This window comes from Erythrolamprus reginae, chromosome 8 (genome assembly GCF_031021105.1).
Source record: "Erythrolamprus reginae isolate rEryReg1 chromosome 8, rEryReg1.hap1, whole genome shotgun sequence".
Classification (NCBI taxonomy): domain Eukaryota; kingdom Metazoa; phylum Chordata; class Lepidosauria; order Squamata; family Dipsadidae; genus Erythrolamprus; species Erythrolamprus reginae.
The window spans coordinates 54,669,229-54,687,432 of record NC_091957.1 but is presented as its reverse complement, the minus strand read 5'-3'; the positions used below and the strand labels follow the sequence as shown (position 1 = coordinate 54,687,432).

At 45.3% G+C, this 18,204-nt stretch overlaps 1 protein-coding gene across 1 annotated transcript in view; it reads left to right on the top strand.

Moving 5' to 3' along the window:
* The window catches only part of AFF2 (ALF transcription elongation factor 2), a 331,886-nt gene that overhangs the window by 244,319 nt on the left and 69,363 nt on the right, over positions 1 to 18,204 (top strand). Inside the window, 1 exon segment of the mRNA XM_070759954.1 lies at positions 12,170 to 12,207. Coding sequence (XP_070616055.1) covers positions 12,170 to 12,207 — 38 coding nt within the window.

The window sequence follows — 18,204 nt, the reverse complement described above, 5'->3', positions numbered from 1 at the left end:
ATATATATATATATCCTCTTTTCACATGTGGCCATCAGAAGAAGATATTTCCTTAAAGGCAGGTTAACGATCTACTGGGAATATTTATTTATCATTGCTCTGTTTGTGTTGGATAATTGCAAACAAACAAACAAACAAGGAGGAATTATTTAAATGCCTGGAGGCTCTGAAAATGGGAGGTTAAGTGCTGCTTCTCTTTAAATTCTTGGAGGATGGAATTTCTGCAGCCAATGTGTGTGTTTGTGTGTGTTTAATTCTGCTTAAATGTTAGCTGGTCGGCAATTAAGACCATCCTTTTTTGGGGGGGAAAGAAAACCGTCTTTTAAGTTTCTCCTTTCAATAACAAATCCTGTTTCCTCCTTTTTAACTCCACTTTCTCTTTAAAAAAACCCAAAAAGGTGTTTACTTTCCAGAGAAGAGAAACACACAACCTATTTATTGTGTTATCAGTAGAAGCGCTGAGAAGCCATTTCTCAGTCCTGGCATCAATAGTGAACACACAAGGGGAACAAGGTCAACTCCTCAAGGCGATTGTGGAGGGAGAAATCAGACGGATTGACAGGGAACCCAACTATCAATAACTTTGATAGAGTATTTGAATGCAGAGCTGTTTACTTCCAACTGAGCTTAGGAATAATGATGTCAGCTATAAATAGAATAAATTCCTTTTTTAAAGAGGGGAGAACTCTTTTCCTTCCGCAATGAGGCTTTAGTAGCAAGGGGCTGAATCAGGAGTGAAACCCAGCGGGTTCCGACAGGTTCTGGAGAACCAGTAGCAGAAATTTTGAGTAGTTCGGAGAACCGGCAAATATGAGGGTTATCTAGAAAGTAAGGTTACAAGGCGCGTAGCTTTCGTGGGAAATGTTCACAGGGGACGTTGGTGTTACTATCGTGTAGCGGGAAACCAGTGGAAGAGACCGAGCAGTTCCAGCGGTCAGTAGACCATCGACTGGTGTGGTGGTGAAGGTTAGAGATGAGCGTCCTCATTCCATTTCCCTCCAAGGGAGAAGTATGTGCTGTAATGCGCTACCTGAATGCTAAGGGCATGAACACTGCTGCGATGGGTACCCAAGATTTATGTGCGATGGGTGCCCAAGATTATTCTTGCCGATTGCTGAGTTTTGAATTTTTTGGCTGGAGGAGAATGGGCATGGTACCACTGATTGATTGACGTTTGTATTTGTATTTATTAGATTTGTATGCTGCCCCTCTCTGAAGACTCGGGGCAGCTAACAACAATATGAAAAGACAATGTAAACAAATCTAATATTAAAAATAATCTAAAAAAACCCAATTTAAAGAACCACTCATACATACAAGCATACCATGTATAAATTCTATAAGCCTAGGGGGAAGGGAAATTTAAATTCCCCCATGCTTGATGACAGAGGTGGGTTTTAAGGAGCTTGCAAAAGGCAAGGAGGGTGGGGGCAACTCTGATATCTGGGGGGAGCTGGTTCCAGAGGGTTGGGGCCGCCACAGAGAAGGCTCTTCTCCTGGGTCCCGCCAAACGACATTGCTTAGTCGACAGGACCCGGAGAAGGCCAACTCTGTGGGACCTAATCGGTCGCTGGGATTCGTGCGGCAGAAGGCGGTCCTGGAGATATTCTGGTCCGATGCCATGAAGGGCTTTATAGATCATAACCAACACTTTGAATTGTGACCAGAAATTGATCGGTAACCAATGCAGACTGCGGAGTGTTGGTGTAATATGGGCGTACCTTGGGAAGCCCATGATTGCTCTCGCAGCTGCATTCTGCACGATCTGAAGTTTCCGAACACTTTTCAAAGGTAGCCCCATGTAGAGAGCATTACAGTAGTCGAACCTCGAGGTGATGAGGGCATGAGTGACTGTGAGCAGTGACTCCCGGTCCAAATAGGGCCGCAACTGGTGCACCAGGCGAACCTGGGCGAACGCCCCCCTCGCCACAGCTGAAAGATGTTTCTCTAATGTGAGCTGTGGATTGAGGAGGACGCCCAAGTTGCGGACCCTCTCTGAGGGGGTCAATAATTCCCCCCCCCAAGGGTGATGGACGGACAGATGGAATTGTCCTTGGGAGGCAAGACCCACAGCCACTCCGTCTTATCCTGGTTGAGTTTGAGTCTGTTGACATCCATCCATGCTCTCTGGAGTATGGCGATGAGCCCAAGTATCATCTCCTGTCACTATACAGTTGAGAAAAGCCTCGCCTTCAATATCGAAAGGGTCAAGAAATTCTCGGGCGGCGCTGACTCTGTCGATGTTGTGCGCTTCAGTAAGCATCGTGGGCCCCCATCACAGCAGCATTTATGCCCTTAGCTCATTTTACTGACCTCGGAAGGATGGAAGGCTGAGTCAACCTTGAGCCTGGTGAGATTCGATCTGCCAAACTGCTGGCAGCCGGCGATCAGGAGAAGTACCTGCAGTACTGCACAGTAACCACTGCGCCAATCAATGGTCTGTTTTTTGTTGTGGATGCTATCCAACAAAGAAGATGTTGGATAACCATTTGTCTGAAGTGGTGTAGGGTTTCCTGGCTAAGCAGGGAGTTGGACTAGAAGACCTCCAGGGTCCCTTCCAACTCTGTTATTCTAATTCTAAAAAAAATCCCAAACGTTATTTCTCAACTCGCCTTTTGGTGCTTCGGAAAATAGTTTGACACACTCCCATCCTTCGTCTTTGTAGTTTGTAAACCCAGACAGTGAATTTAGGTGGCAACCCAGGGCTGGGCAGCAGGCAGGACGGGGTGGAACACAGTTCCACTGGTGAAAATGAAGATGCGTGCGCAGCTCCAGCTGATTGGTGGCTGTCACTTCCTGGATTATTGGTCTCAGCTCAGCTCTCCTTTTTTCCCCTGCTGCTGCATCTGCGCTCCTTGCTTTTTTCCTCTTTCCTCCTTTCTGGCCTCGGACGAGCTTCCCTCTCTCCTGCCTGGCCACCTCCCGCCTGAGATGCAAGCAGAAGGCGTGGGTGGAAGCGGCGCTGGCAGCATTTATGCTTCTGGCAGCACCTGTCCGCCTAGCTACCCAGCCTGAGGCGGGGGGAGCGACCCAGGAAGGAGAGCGCGGGAAACACGAAGCAAATTGTCCCCCCAGCGAGCGACACTGGTAAGATTGTAAGTCAAGGACTTAACATTTCACTTGAACTATGATGATCGTTCAAGCCACTCCCACCTGGTCACAGGGACACCGGCAAGCCACTCCTACCCAGTCACGTGACCATTAAGCCACACCCACAAAATAAGCCACACCCACAGCGTGGCAGTAAAAATTTTGGCTGCCCATTACTGTGGCAACCTATGGTGTAAAATATGCTCCCGAGTTACTTACAAGGAAGGAATTAAACATAAGAATAGAGATGTTCATGGTTTGATCCCAAGATGAAAAGATAAGGAATTGACTTTATTGGAGGAAGAAAAATGATCAGGACGAAGGGTTTTCATGTCACTTTCTAGTGATTTCTTACAGCCCAGCATAAATATGAAATAGCTTTTAAAATGAAACGAAACCAGGAATGAAACAAAACTCCCTAGCCCTTCATAGGAATATTATAACCAAAGCTTTTTTTTATATCGATAACAGCCAGGGAAACTCTTTCGCTTCATCTCTCGCTCAGCAATGTCATTCTTTTCTCTTCTCCCCTTGTCTCACTGGAGAATTCTCCATTGATTGAGAGAAGGAAAGAGAAGCTATGAATTCTCCGGAGAAGTTTAATAAAGTAGACCTTGATCATAAAGGAGAATCTAAGGGCAACTAGCGAGAGTTAGCTTGGAGCACCAGCGTCTGCTGATAAGAGGGAGACGGTGTTTAACTCTTGGCTCTCTTTTCCTCCGTCGGCAGTAACAGACACACAAACCACAGCTGTCAGGTGCCAGTTTGGGGTGGTCTTCAGAAAATACATTCCCCTTGGGTCGCTCCCTTGGTCCTCTTGAGATGAGCTTCTCTGCTCCTTCTCTTCAAAAGATTTCACGTAGGAACCGGTTGTCACGATGGGACGTGATTCACCTGGAGAAGCCAACAAAAATGGCCCAAAATATCAAAATATTTTGCCACGATGCAAAAAGGATGTTGAGACTCTAGAAAAAGTGCTGAGAAGAGCAACAAAGAGGATTAGGGGACTAGAGGCTAAAACATATGAAGAACGGTTGCAAGAACTGTCCATAGCTAGTTTAATGAAAAGAAGGACCAGGGGAGACATGATAGCGATGTTCCAGTATCTCAGGAGTTGCCACAAAGAAGAGGGAGTCAAGCTATTCTCCAAAGCACCTGAGGGTCGAACAAGAAGTAATGGGTGGAAACTAAACAAGGAGAGAAGCAATTTAGAACTAAGGAGAAATTTCCTGACAGTCAGAACAGTTAATCCATTGAACAAGTTTCCTTCAACACTGGAAGTTTTTAAGCAGATGTTGGATAACCATCTGTCTGAAGTAGTGTAGGGTTCCTAGAAGACTTCCAAGGTCCCTTCCAACTCTGTTGTTGTTGTTGTTGTTGTTGTTGTTGTTGTTGTTGTCATCACAATCATCATCATTAGCCAATCTGCAGAGGGAGCTGAAAGTGGAGAACCAGAACTACACCTGGGATGGGTGAAGAAGTTAACCATCATGAAGGCTTTGGGAGGTTTGATGGGCAAAGGGTCAAGCAGGATTGGAGCCAATAACTTCTAAGAGCCTCGGCGGTGCAGTGGTTAGAGTGTAGTACTGCAAGCTCACCGGCTGCCAGCCATTTGGCAGATCGAGTCTCAGTATGCTCAAGATTGACTCAACCTTCCATCCTTCCAAGGTGGGTCAAATGAGGACCCAGATGGAGTTGTGCTTTCGCCCCGCAGAATTTCAAATCCTATCCAGAAATACAGGGACCTATAACCGTAAAGATAAAACCATAAGGAAATTACCCAGCAACTGCTTGTCTCAATCTGCTCCTGATTTTCCAATTACTTTCATTATCTTAATGTACATTTCGAGAGACCAAATTAGCAGCCGGTATATGTCACCCTGTTAATATCCCAAAGGATCGCTTCAGGCGGGGGTTTGTCCTTCAGAGTGTAATATCCCCATTTCAAACTCCACTGTTGTTGAGAGGGTAACACTGAATCTGGGTTTAAACTACAGTTAGGAGCTCCTTTCCGTGATTTGGAACGTATTTTCCACCCAAGGTCATGTGTCTTCTCATTAGCAACATAGAACGCAAAATCATGTGTGTGTCTGTCTGTCTATTTATTCATATCATCCACCTACCTGCCCACCCACCCATCCATCCATCCACCCACCCATCTATTTATTCATATCATCTATCTATCTGTATGTCTGTGTGTCTGTCTACTCATATCATCCATCCATCTGCCTACCCACCTACCTACTTGCCTATCTATCTATCTATCTATCTATCTATCTACCTACCTACCTACCTACCTACCTACCTATCATCTATGTGCATCTATCTATCTATCTATCTATATCTATTATCTATCTGCATCTATCGATCGATCTGCATCTGTCTATCTATCTATCTATCTATCTATCTATCTATCTATCTATATCTATCATCTATCTGCATCTATCGATCGATCTGCATCTGTCTGTCTGTCTATCTATCTATCTATCTATCTATCTATCTATCTATCTATCTATCTATCTATCATCTCTACCTACCTACCTACCTATTACCTATCCATATGCATCTCCCTCTCCCTCTCTCTCTCTCTCTTTCTGTCTCTAGGAAAGCTGCTCCAAATGAGATCCTTTGGGGAGGATGCGAGGCCAAGGACCTCCATCTGGTGGCATAGTCTTAGTAGTGCTAAGGAAAGTCTGAATACCCACACACACACACACACCACACTGCTCTTTCTGGTTTTCTGCAGAGGCCGACTTCTTGTTTCCCTCTTTGTGGATGGCCAGTGCTCTCTGTGAACAAAGCCAGGAGACGAATAGGAAGCACGGCAGAGGCAGGTCACCTAGGTAGAAAATTTGGATTCAGAATGTTGTGTAGAAGATGCCATTAAAGAGAGTCTCTACCCTTCCTCCCTCCCTCTTTCCCTCCCTCCCTTCTCTGTCTCTCCATCTCTGTGTGTGTGTCTGTCTGTCTCTGTCTGTCTTTCTCTCTCTGTCTCTGCCTCTCTCCATCTGTCTGTTTCTCCCTTCTCTGTCTTTCTCTCTCCATCCGTCTTTCTCTGTCTCTCTGTTTCTCTTTCTCTCTCTTACTGTCTCTCTCTCTCTCGCTCTCCATCTGTCTGTCCCTTGTCTTTCTTTCTCTCCCCATCCATCTCTCTCTCTGTGTCTCTCCGTCCATCTGTCTGTCTCTGTTTGTCTGTCTCGCCTCTGTCTCTCTCTCTCTCCATCTGTCTGTCTCTGTCTCTCTGTCTCTCCCTTCTGTCTCTCTCTCCAAGTCTCTGTCTCTCTGTATCTCTCTCTCTCTCAGTCTGTCTCTCTCTGTCTCTCCCTCTCTGTCTCCCTCTCTGTGTCTCTCACTGTCTGTCTCTTTCTCTCCGTCTGTCTGTCTGTCTCCCCCTGTCTGTCTTCTCTGTCACTGTCTCTGTGTGTGTGTGCCTCTGTCTTTCTTTCTTTCTTTCTTTCTTTCTTTCTTTCTTTCTTTCTGTCTCTCTCTCTCTCTGTCTGTCTCTCTCTGTGTGTCTGTTTCTCACTCTCTCTCCCTCTCTCCCTTGTCTATCTCTCTCGTCTGTCTCTGTCTCTTTGTCTCTGTCTCTCTCTATCTATCTATCTGTCTATCTATCTATCTGTCTATGCATGAAAGCACCAACATGGAAATCTGCATCCGCTTAAACAGTTTGATAGAGTCTCGCCTTTCCACCATCCGTGCCCCCAGCGGTGTTGCTTAGCAACATTTTAATTCAAGAAGAATGGAAGGAGATGAAAGTCCCTGTAGAGAGAAACAGAAGGAAGAAGGCCGTTGACAGAGGGTCTGAGCTGTTTCTCCTAATATACTGTGAAGATCGACAGGTCTGTTCATGGATGATAAATGGACACAGGATACAGGAGATCAATGGATCTCAATAATCATAATCACAATCACAATCATAATCATAATAATAACCATAATCATAATAATCATAATAATCATAATAATAACAACAACAATAATAATAATAATAATAATAATAATAATAATAATAATAGCGGTTTGTGTTGTGTTTTGTTTTGTTTTGTTTAAAAATAGAAACCAGGTTTGATCACTAAACCAGCACAGAAAGTCCTGGATGGTTCATCATTTAGAAAATTTGGAGCCTGTTTCTTTTTCCTCCGAAGGGTTTAACAGGGAGAAAGTGATCTGGACATTTATGGATATGGATATGGTATGGATGAGTGTATCGATAGTAGTGTGAATGATATGTCTGGCCCACCTGACGCCCGGGAGACAGGAGAGGGAGGGGCACCGATCTCTGGGGTGGCAGGGGGTCGGAATATCCCTGTGTTGCTGGGGAGAGGCAGATATGGCGGGGGCCACAGAGTTAGCCGTTCCAGGGGAACGAGGGACCGTTGCTTAATAACGGTCCCCTGTTCTGGCTCTGTGAGCCCAATCTTGGGTACTGGTGATGAGTGTAACTCTGGCCCTGGGCTCAGGTTGCTGCTGTTGAATGCCAGGTCGGTGGTTAATAAAGCTCTCCTCATCCGGGATTTGATCCTGGATGAGGAGGCCGACCTGGCATGTATTACTGAAACCTGGCTGGGCCCGGAGGGAGGTGTTCCTCTCTCTGAAATTTGCCCAGCCGGGTTTCAGATATGGCATCAACCGCGACCCCAGGGGAGGGGGGGAGGAGTGGCTATTGTAGCCAGGGAGAGCCTTTGCCTGCGTAGACTCATTGCTCCGGAAATAGCGGGTTGCGAGTCTCTCTTGATGAAGTTGGACTTAGGAGTTCAGGTGGGCTTATTTCTCACGTACCTGCCTCCCAGCTGCGTGTCAAAAGCCCTGCCTGTGCTACTCGAGGAGGTAGCCGGGTTGGCGGTAGAGTTCCCCAGACTTATTGTCTTGGGGGACTTCAATCTGCCGTCACTCGGCGAAACCTCTGGGTTGGCACAGGAGTTCATGGCCACCATGACAGCCGTGGACCTGACTCAAGTAGTTCAGGGTCCGACTCACGAGGGAGGGCACGCACCTGACATGGTATTCCTCTCCGAGCAATTGAGTAATGGTCTGAGACTAAGGGGCTTAGAAGTGTTGCCTTTGTCATGGTCAGACCATTTTCTACTACGGCTTGACTTCCTGGCTCCAATCCTCCCCCGCAGGGAGGCGGAACCAATGAAGATGTTCCGCCCCAGGCGCCTGATGGACCCAGAGGGCTTTCAGACGGCGCTTGGGGTTATTCCAGAGGCACTCGTCCACAGTTCGGCGGAGTCTCTCGCGGAGGCCTGGAACAGGGCTGCAGCGGGGGCTCTTGACCGGATTGCGCCTTTGCGACCTCTCCATGGCGCTAGACCCCGTAGAGCCCCATGGTTCAACGAGGAGCTCCGGGAGTTGAAACGCCAAAAGAGACGTCTAGAGAAGCGATGGAGGAAGAGTAGGTCTGAATCTGATCGAACACTTGTAAGAGCTTTTATTAAGACTTACAAAGTGGCGCTCAAGGCGGCAAGATGCGCGTACCATGCCGCCTTGATTGCATCAGCGGAATCCCGCCCGGCCGCTCTGTTTAGGGTGACCCGCTCCCTTCTTAATCAGGGGGGAGTTGGGGAGCCCTTGCAGAGTAGTGCCGAGGAGTTTAACACGTTTTTCGCTGATAAAGTCGCTCAGATCCGGGCCGACCTCGACTCCAATTGTAAAACAGAGTCGACTGACAACGAGTCAGTCGAGGTGACTGGGGCACGTACTTGTCCACCTGTCTGGGAAGAGTTTGATCTGGTGACACCTGATGAAGTGGACAAGGCCATTGGAGCTGTGAGTTCTGCCACCTGTTTACTGGATCCGTGTCCCTCCTGGTTGGTTTCGGCCAGCAGGGAGGTGACACGGAGCTGGGCCCAGGAGATTACCAACGCTTCCTTGGGGAGGGGAGTTTTTCCATCACTCTATAAAGAAGCGCTTGTGCGCCCCCTCCTCAAGAAGCCTTCCCTGGACCCAGCAGTACTTAACAACTATCGTCCAGTCTCCAACCTTCCCTTCATGGGGAAGGTTGTCGAGAAGGTGGTGGCACTCCAGCTCCAGCGGTCCTTGGAAGAAGCCGATTATCTAGGTCCCCAGCAGTCGGGCTTCAGGCCCGGTTACAGCACGGAAACCGCTTTGGTCGCGTTGATGGATGATCTCTGGCGGGCCCGGGACAGGGGTTTATCCTCTGTCCTGGTGCTCCTCGACCTCTCAGCGGCTTTCGATACCATCGACCATGGTATCCTTCTGCACCGGTTGGAGGGGTTGGGGGTGGGAGGCACTGTGCTTCAGTGGTTCTCCTCCTACCTCTCTGGCCGGTCGCAGTCGGTGTTAGTGGGGGGTCAGAGGTCGACTCCGAGGTCTCTCCCTTGTGGGGTGCCTCAGGGGTCGGTCCTCTCCCCCTTGCTATTTAACATCTACATGAAACCGCTGGGTGAGATCATCCAAGGACATGGGGTGAGGTATCATCAATATGCCGATGATACCCAGCTTTACATCTCCACCCCATGCCCAGTCAACGAAGCGGCGGAAGTGATGTGCCGGTGTCTGGAGGCTGTTGGGGCCTGGATGGGTGTCAACAGACTCAAACTCAACCCGGATAAGACGGAGTGGCTGTGGGTTTTGCCTCCCAAGGACAATCCCATCTGTCCGTCCATTACCCTGGGGGGGGAATCATTGACCCCCTCAGAGAGGGTCCGCAACTTGGGCGTCCTCCTCGATCCACAGCTGACATTAGAGAACCATCTTTCGGCTGTGGCGAGGGGGGCGTTTGCCCAGGTTCGCCTGGTGCACCAGTTGCGGCCCTATTTGGACCGGGACTCATTGCTCACAGTCACTCATGCCCTCATCACCTCGAGATTCGACTACTGTAATGCTCTCTACATGGGGCTACCTTTGAAAAGTGTTCGGAAACTTCAGATCGTGCAGAATGCAGCTGCGAGAGCAGTCATGGGCTTACCCAGGTATGCCCATGTTTCACCATCACTCCGCAGTCTGCATTGGTTGCCGATCAGTTTCCGGTCACAATTCAAAGTGTTGGTTATGACCTTTAAAGCCCTTCATGGCACTGGACCAGAATATCTCCGAGACCGCCTTCTGCCGCACGAATCCCAGCGACCGATTAGGTCCCACAGAGTGGGCCTCCTCCGGGTCCCGTCAACTAAACAATGCCAGTTGGCGGGCCCCAGGGGGAGAGCCTTCTCTGTGGCGGCACCGGCCCTCTGGAACCAACTCCCCCCGGAGATCAGAACTGCCCCTACTCTTCCTGCCTTCCGTAAACTCCTTAAAACCCACCTTTGCCGTCGGGCATGGGGAAACTAACATCTCCCCCTGGGCACGTTGAAGTTATATATGGTATGCCTGTATGTGTGTATGTTAGTATTGGGGATTTTCTTAAACTTATAATATTTTAATTAATTAGATTGTATTGGATTGTTTTTCACTTGTTGTGAGCCGCCCCGAGTCTTCGGAGAGGGGCGGCATACAAATCCAAATAATAAATAATAAATAATAAATAAATAAATTTGGCCATCTTGTGATCTTATTTTAGCAGCTGGCTAATCAAAACAGCTTGGAGGGAAAAGCTGCCCAGCGCTCTCCGTCAATGATATTTATATATATATATATTGCTGATCTTGTTTAAGGCCAACAGTAGTGAAGTTAATATTAATTTCAGCGCTGTGGAAATTGCTCTGAGTGAATTGGTTTGGATCAGCGTGTTGCCCTTTGTGGAGCTACTAGAACAATCAGAGAAATGCCTTTACATCCAATTCTCCTTGATTTATTCATTTAAATCATAGACACACACCGAGCTATACTTCATATTTATATGTTTCTGTGTATTATATATACCTACTTAACAAACTTTCTCTTATCTCTATCATCCCTATGTCTAGCACACACACACATATGTGTACATATACACTGCTCAAAAAAATAAAGGGAACCCTCAAAGAACCCATCCTAGATCTGAATGAATCAAATATTCTCATGGAATACTTTGTTCTGCACAAAGTTGAATGTGCACAACAGCAGGTGAAATTGATTGTCAATCAGTGTTGCTTCCTAAGGGCACAGTTTGATTTCATAGAAGTTTGATTTACTTGGAGTTATATTGTGTTGTTTAAGTGTTCCCTTTATTTTTTTTTTATTTTTTTTTAGCAGTGTACATACACACACACCTATAAATGAAGAGGCGACAGCTATCGCAATCTCCGGAATGTTTAAAATTTATTTTAAGACTTAAAATTTACTACTTGTATATACTGCTCAAAAAAAACAACAGAATATAACTCCAAGTAGACTTCTGTGAAATCAAACTGTCCACTCAGGAAGCAACACTGATTGACCATCAATTTCATTTTGTTGTCAGCACATTCAACTTTGTACAGAACAAAGTATTCAATGAGAATATTTCATCCATTCAGATCTAGGGTGGGTTATTTGAATGTTCCCTTTATCTTTTTGAGCATACAACATGTACTGTATGTACATATACATCTTTGTGTGTATGTGCGTTTGCATACATGTGTGTGTGTGTAGATAGAGAGAGAGATGAGAGGTGTGTGTGTGTGTGAGAGAGAGAGAGAAAGAGAAATAGGTAAGTAGGTAGAAAGGGAGGGAGGAAGGGAAGAAGGAAGGAAGGAAGGAAGGAAGGAAGGAAGGAAGGAAGGAAGGAAGGAAGGAAGGAAGGAAGATTACCTAGAGAAGGGGTCTCCAACCTTGGCAACTTTAAGACTTGTGGACTTCAACTCTCAGAGTTTCTTAGCCATCAAAGCTGAGGAACTTTGGGAGTTGAAGTCCACAAGTCTTAAAGTTGGCTAGGTTGGACATCCCCGAAGAGAGACAGATGGACAGAAAGATAGACACAGCTCAATGAAATAGATCAACTGTTTCTTCTCTTGCCTTGAATTCTGCTTACTTTATGGCGGGGTCCACCACAGGGATGATTTTCTGTTCTCTGAAATAGATGGTCTTCTTTACCAAGTGTCATTTGCGTTTTCTTCAACCCACCCCTTTCCAATAGGTTTACTTCCTGGCGAAGGTTTGCTAACTGCTCTTTCAATTTCCTTCTTCTTCTTCTTGTTTTTCTTTTAATTTGTAGACCACAGAAAAGACAAAGCCTCGAAACATTCCTGCAAAGTAAGTGATTTTTATATACATATATATTCTGTCGGGCTCTCTGGTAGAATCCTCCCAAAAATTCACAGGTACAAATTTCAGACACACGTTTGAAAATTCAAAACAATGTTCTTTATAATGAAAATTCACTTAAACCAAGCCCTCGTCTCCAAACAAACTGGTAATTTGTACAAGTCCCTTATCAGTTCTGTGATACATAGCTTGCAGCTGTGAGGCAATTCACAGTCCTTCTTCTTTCACAAAGTGAAACACACTTTGCTCTGGTTTAGTTTCAAAGCAGGGAAAAATCAGCACACAAAAAGTCAGTCAGCAAAGCAGGCATGAAACACAAGGATCAGAGAATCCTCCACAATGGCCAAACCCACAGACTGCTCTTTATAGCAGCCTCACTAATGACCACAGCCCCACCCAACCACAGGTGGCCTCCTTTTCTTTGATAATAATCTCTCAGTTGTTGCTGCCTATGCATCGCTGTCCGCATGCGTGGCTGTATCATTAACTCTTGTTCCGAATCCAAGGAGGAGCTAGATAATTGATCCCCTTCTAAGCTGTCTGCCACACTCTCGTCCTCCCTGTCACTCATGTCTTCTTGGTCAGAGGAGCCTTCATCAGCAGATTCCACCGGGGGCAAAACAGGCCTGCAGCATGTGGATGTCTCCCCCACATCCACTGTCCTTGGGGCAGGAGCTGGGGCAGAGCTAACCACAACACACACATATATATAGAGAGAGAAAAAAAAACCAACTCGTTGAAAATAAAGAGGAGCAGTGTGGAAATTTATTGACTTTCAGGAAAAGACAGCCGATCCAAATCCCACAGCCAGGCGTGGATGTGACCTGCTTAAGCATCTGAGGTTATTCCGTGGCTGTTGCAATAAAAAAAGGATGTCCGTGACTGGCAAAAACACGGTCAACAAGAATAACCTTCGTTTATGGATGGCAGGCCCCAATCTTTTGCATAAGTTAATACGTGGCACCTATGAATATCAACAATATTAGATGTGATATCTCTGAATAGCTGTTGAGTAATAATAATAAACCTGCACATCTGCCTATCGATAGGTAGGCAGATAGGAAGGACTCAATATGTAGATAGAAATGCCAAATCCGGCGTGAACATCTGGTTAACTGTAACTGAACCACTAATAATGGTTTTAAGGCATCCTAAAAGAAGAACTGGTTGTTAAATTATTTGAATCCCACTACTGGATCATGGATGGATGGATGGATGGATGGATGGATGGATGGATGGATGGATGGATGGATGGATGGATGGATATGAGACTGTCGGAGAAAGAAATGATATCGACAGGCATTTTTTATCTGACGGATTTTCTTTTAACATAACATAGAAACATAGAAACATAGAAACATAGAAGACTGACGGCAGAAAAAGACCTCATGATCCATCTAGTCTGCCCTTATACTATTTCCTGTATCTTAATCTTAGGATTTTCTTTTAACATAACATAGAAACATAGAAACATAGAAACATAGAAACATAGAAACATAGAAACATAGAAACATAGAAACATAGAAACATAGAAGCATAGAAGCATAGAAGACTGATGGCAAAAAAAGACCTCATGATCCATCTAGTCTGCCCTTATACTATTTCCTGTATTTTATCTTACAATGGATATATGTTTATCCCAGGCATGTTTAAATTCAGTTACTGTGGATTTACCAACCAACGTCTTCTGGAAGTTTGTTCCAAGGATCTACTACTCTTTCAGTGAAATAATATTTTCTCACGTTGCTTTTGATCTTTCCCCCAACTAACTTCAGATTGTGCCCCCTTGTTCTTGTGTTCACTTTCCTATTAAAAACACTTCCCTCCTGAACCTTATTTAACCCTTTGACATATTTAAATGTTTCGATCATGTCCCCCCTTTTCCTCCTGTCCTCCAGACTATACAGATTGAGTTCATGAAGTCTTTCCTGATACGTTTTATGCTTAAGACCTTCCACCATTCTTGTAGCCCATCTTTGGACCCGTTCAATTTTGTCAATACATTTTGTAGGTGAGGTCTCCAGAACTGAACACAGTTCTGTTAATTTTTTTTTTTAATTTAACTGCCTTGCAATTATATATATTGTAGCTCTAGATGCTCATATAATTAAGGAGAGAATTGCAAAATTACCCGAAGGGGCAGAATAGGGACAGGCAAATTTAAATTTGGTTGTGTCTAGATTTCATTTTCTTTTTACTTTCTCCGCAGTCACAAAGTACATTTCCCTTGTCGTAATATTGCCGCACTAGCTAAGGTTATTGAAATTAGCGGGTTGGGGCGGGGTGCTATTTGGGAAACCAGAAAACCTGGAAAAAAGGTTTAAGGAAGGATTAAAAATGAAAGCAAACTGGGGGAATAATAATCTGTCCGATTCTTTGCAAGCCACTAGGAAGTAATGGGTAAAGTTACGGCCCTTGTTTATCCCTTAAAGTCACATAAGCCATCCCAAAGTACATATTGATCTTATCTACACGAGGGGACCTCTGTTGTAGGAGTCAGAAAAGAAATAACCCAGACTTAAAGAATGTTTCTGTGTTAGCCCAAAGCGGGATAAAATTATTAACAACTAATTATTATTATAAATTATTATAAAATTATTAACAACCTCGAGGCTCGACTACTGTAACACTCTCCACATGGGGCCACCTTTGAAAAATGTTCGGAAACTTCAGATCGTGCAGAATGCAGCTGTGAGAGCAATCATGGGCTTTCCCAAATATGCCCATGTTACACCAACACTCCGCATTCTGCATTGGTTGCCGATCAGTTTCCGATCACAATTCAAAGTGTTGGTTATGACCTATAAAACCCTTCATGGCACCGGACCAGATTATCTCAGGGACCGCCTTCTGCTGCATGAATCCCAGCGACCAGTTAGGTCCCACAGAGTGGATTTTCTCCGGGTCCCGTCAACTAAACAATGTCGGTTGGCGGGCCCCAGGGGAAGAGCCTTCTCTGTGGCGGCCCCGGCCCTCTGGAACCAACTCCCCCCAGAGATTAGAATTGCCCCCACCCTCCTTGCCTTTCGTAAGCTACTTAAAACCCACCTCTGCCATCAGGCATGGGGGAATTGAGATCCTCTTTCCCCCTAGGCCTTTACAATTCTATGCATGGTATGTATGTATGTATGTCTGGTTTTTATATTAATGGGTTTTTAATCGTTTTTAGTATTAGATTACTATGGTACACTGTTTTATTGTTCCTGTTAGCCGCTCTGACTCTCCGGAGAGGGGCGGCGTACAAATCCAATAAATAAATAAATGAATGAATGAATGAATGAATGAATGAATGAATGAACGAACGAACGAACGAACGAACGAATGAACGAGCGAGCGAGCGAGCAAGCAAGCAAGCAAGCAAACAAACAAACAAACAAACAAACAAACAAACAAACAAATAGAAATGCAAACATTCAACTTAGTAATAGAAATAAATAGAAATTGGGGATCTGGGGAATCCAGAGCTTAATACCATGGTATTTTGAGACTGAAGGATGCCAGTGCAAAATATAATATTTAATATGACAGTATATTTATGGTAAAAGAGTTGTAAAGAAAGATACTGTTATAGGGAATATATATATATATATATATACTACAGCTACAGCTCTGGAATATGGGAATGACTTTCCCAACATCAACATCACCGTCAACTAAGCTTCAATTATTTTGTAATAATTACACTACCTTTAATAATTTTGTTACAATTAAACAATCTTAAAAGGTTTTGTTAAGATTAAACAAGATTTACGATGTTTATAATTACATAAGCATTTATAATTTTGTTACGTTAAATGGGTGCATTTCATCTTAATAAAATGATTAATCTCTGATCATTATTTTACAAATGCATTCATCTGTGGGACTTGTAAATTGTAAATTAGGGTCTCTGGGATTTAAAGGCAAGCAGATAGAATATAGATAGCCTGAAAGACAGAGTGACAGATGACACAGATAGATAGATAGATAGATAGATAGATAGATAGATAGATAGATAGATAGATAGATAGATAGATAGATAGATAGATAGATAGATAGGGGGAGGGAGACAGAGAGAGAGAGAGAGAGAGATAGAGAGAGAGAGAGAGATAATAGGAAGGTAGGTACATGATGGAAAAATAAATAGCAGTAGAGCAATAGATGATAGATAGATAGGTAGGTAGGTAGATAGGCAGGTAGGCAGGTAGGCAGGTAGGTAGGTAGATAAATAGATAGGTAGGTAGGTAGGTAGGTAGGTAGATAGGTTGGTAGGTTGGTAGGTTGGTAGGTTGGTAGGTTGGTAGGTTGGTAGGTTGGTAGGTTGGTAGGTTGGTATGTAGGTATGTAGGTAGGTAGGTAGATAGATAGGTAGGTAGGTAGGTAGGTAGGTAGGTAGGTAGATAGGTAGATGGAGGGAGGGAGGGAGGGACGGACGGACGGATGGACGGACAGACAGACAGAGACAGACAGACAGACAGACAGACAGACAGACAGACAGACAGACAGACAGATGGTAGAGATAGATGATAGCAATAGATAGAGTGATAGTTATAGAGAGATACATGGAGAGAGAGGTGAAGAGAAAGAGAGGCGATAGAGAGAAGGGGAGATAGAGAAAAGGAGGGAAGAGAGAAAGATAGAGAGAGATGAGATGCGATACATATCCATGCACACGGGATGCTCGTAGATGTCCCCTCTTCTGCCTCCTCCCTCCTTGCTTGGTTCTTTCCACTCTTGGGGTCAATTAATGTGAGAGAAAGAGAAGAAGCCGCTAAATGTTTCAGCAGATAATAGCCCGGCAAGGTTAATTTTCCTTCCTGCAGCCTTTCCAGCTGCCGAATTGCCTCTTATCCTCCCGCCAGGATTGCTCCTATTCGAGCAATAATTGGAGCTGATTTTATTGGAAAATCACCTCTGGGTGAGAACAGACTCTGGAGGGGACCCTGCGTGGGTACAGAGCGCCTGCTTGGTGCCAGGGCCGTGTTAGTCCGGCCAGCCCAGCTTCGGTTCCCAATCTGTCGATTCATTCATGCAACAAATTCATTAGCTGCCATTCTGGCTGGGAAGAAGGGCATATTTGGAATATTTTGCTTTCAGATTGTTTTCATAGCCTCCCCACCATTTGTCAGATGGGGGGAAGAAATGTGCAATTGCCTTTGGTAACCTGACGGTAGAGGCACATGCCTCCATGTGCTCCAGGGTCTGGTGAGTGAGGATAGGATCATTGGAAAGAAAGGAAGGAAAGGGGGAAGGATGGAAGGAGAGGAGAAAGGGAGGGAGGGGAAGAGGACAGGAGGGAGGATGGGATGGAAAGGGAGGAGAGGAAGGGCAGGGAAGGGAAGGGGAGATGGAGGGAGGGGAATGGAGGGGAGGGGAGGAAAAAGGAAAGGAAAGGAAGAAAGGAAAGGTGGAGGGAGGGAAATGAAGAGGAGGAGAGGAGAGGAAAAAGGAAAGGTGGAGGGGGGAAATGAAGGGGAAGGAAAGAAAAAGGAAAGGAAAGGTGGAGAGAAGGAAGGGAAAGGGAAGGGAAGGAAGGGAAGGAAGAAAGGAAAGGTGGAGGGAGGGAAATGAAGAAGAGGAGAGGAGAGGAAAAAGGAAAGGTGGAGGGGGGAAATGAAGGGGAAGGAAAGAAAAAGGAAAGGAAAGGTGGAGAGAAGGAAGGGAAAGGGAAGGGAAGGAAGGGAAGGAAGAAAGGAAAGGTGGAGGGAGGGAAATGAAGAGGAGGAGAGGAGAGGAAAAAGGAAAGGTGGAGGGGGGGAATGAAGGGGAAGGGAAGAAAAAGGAAAGGAAAGGAAATGAAAGGTGGAGAGAAGGAAGGGAAAGGGGAGGGAAGGAAGGAAAGGGGAAGGAAAGGAAAAGAAAAGAAAGGAAAGGGAAAGGAAAGGGGAGGGAAGGAAGGAAAGGGGAAGGAAAGGAAAAGAAAAGAAAGAAAAAGAAAGGAAAGGAAAGGTGGAGGGAAGGGAAAGGAAAGGAAAGGTGGAGGGAAGGAAGGGAAGGAGAAAGGAA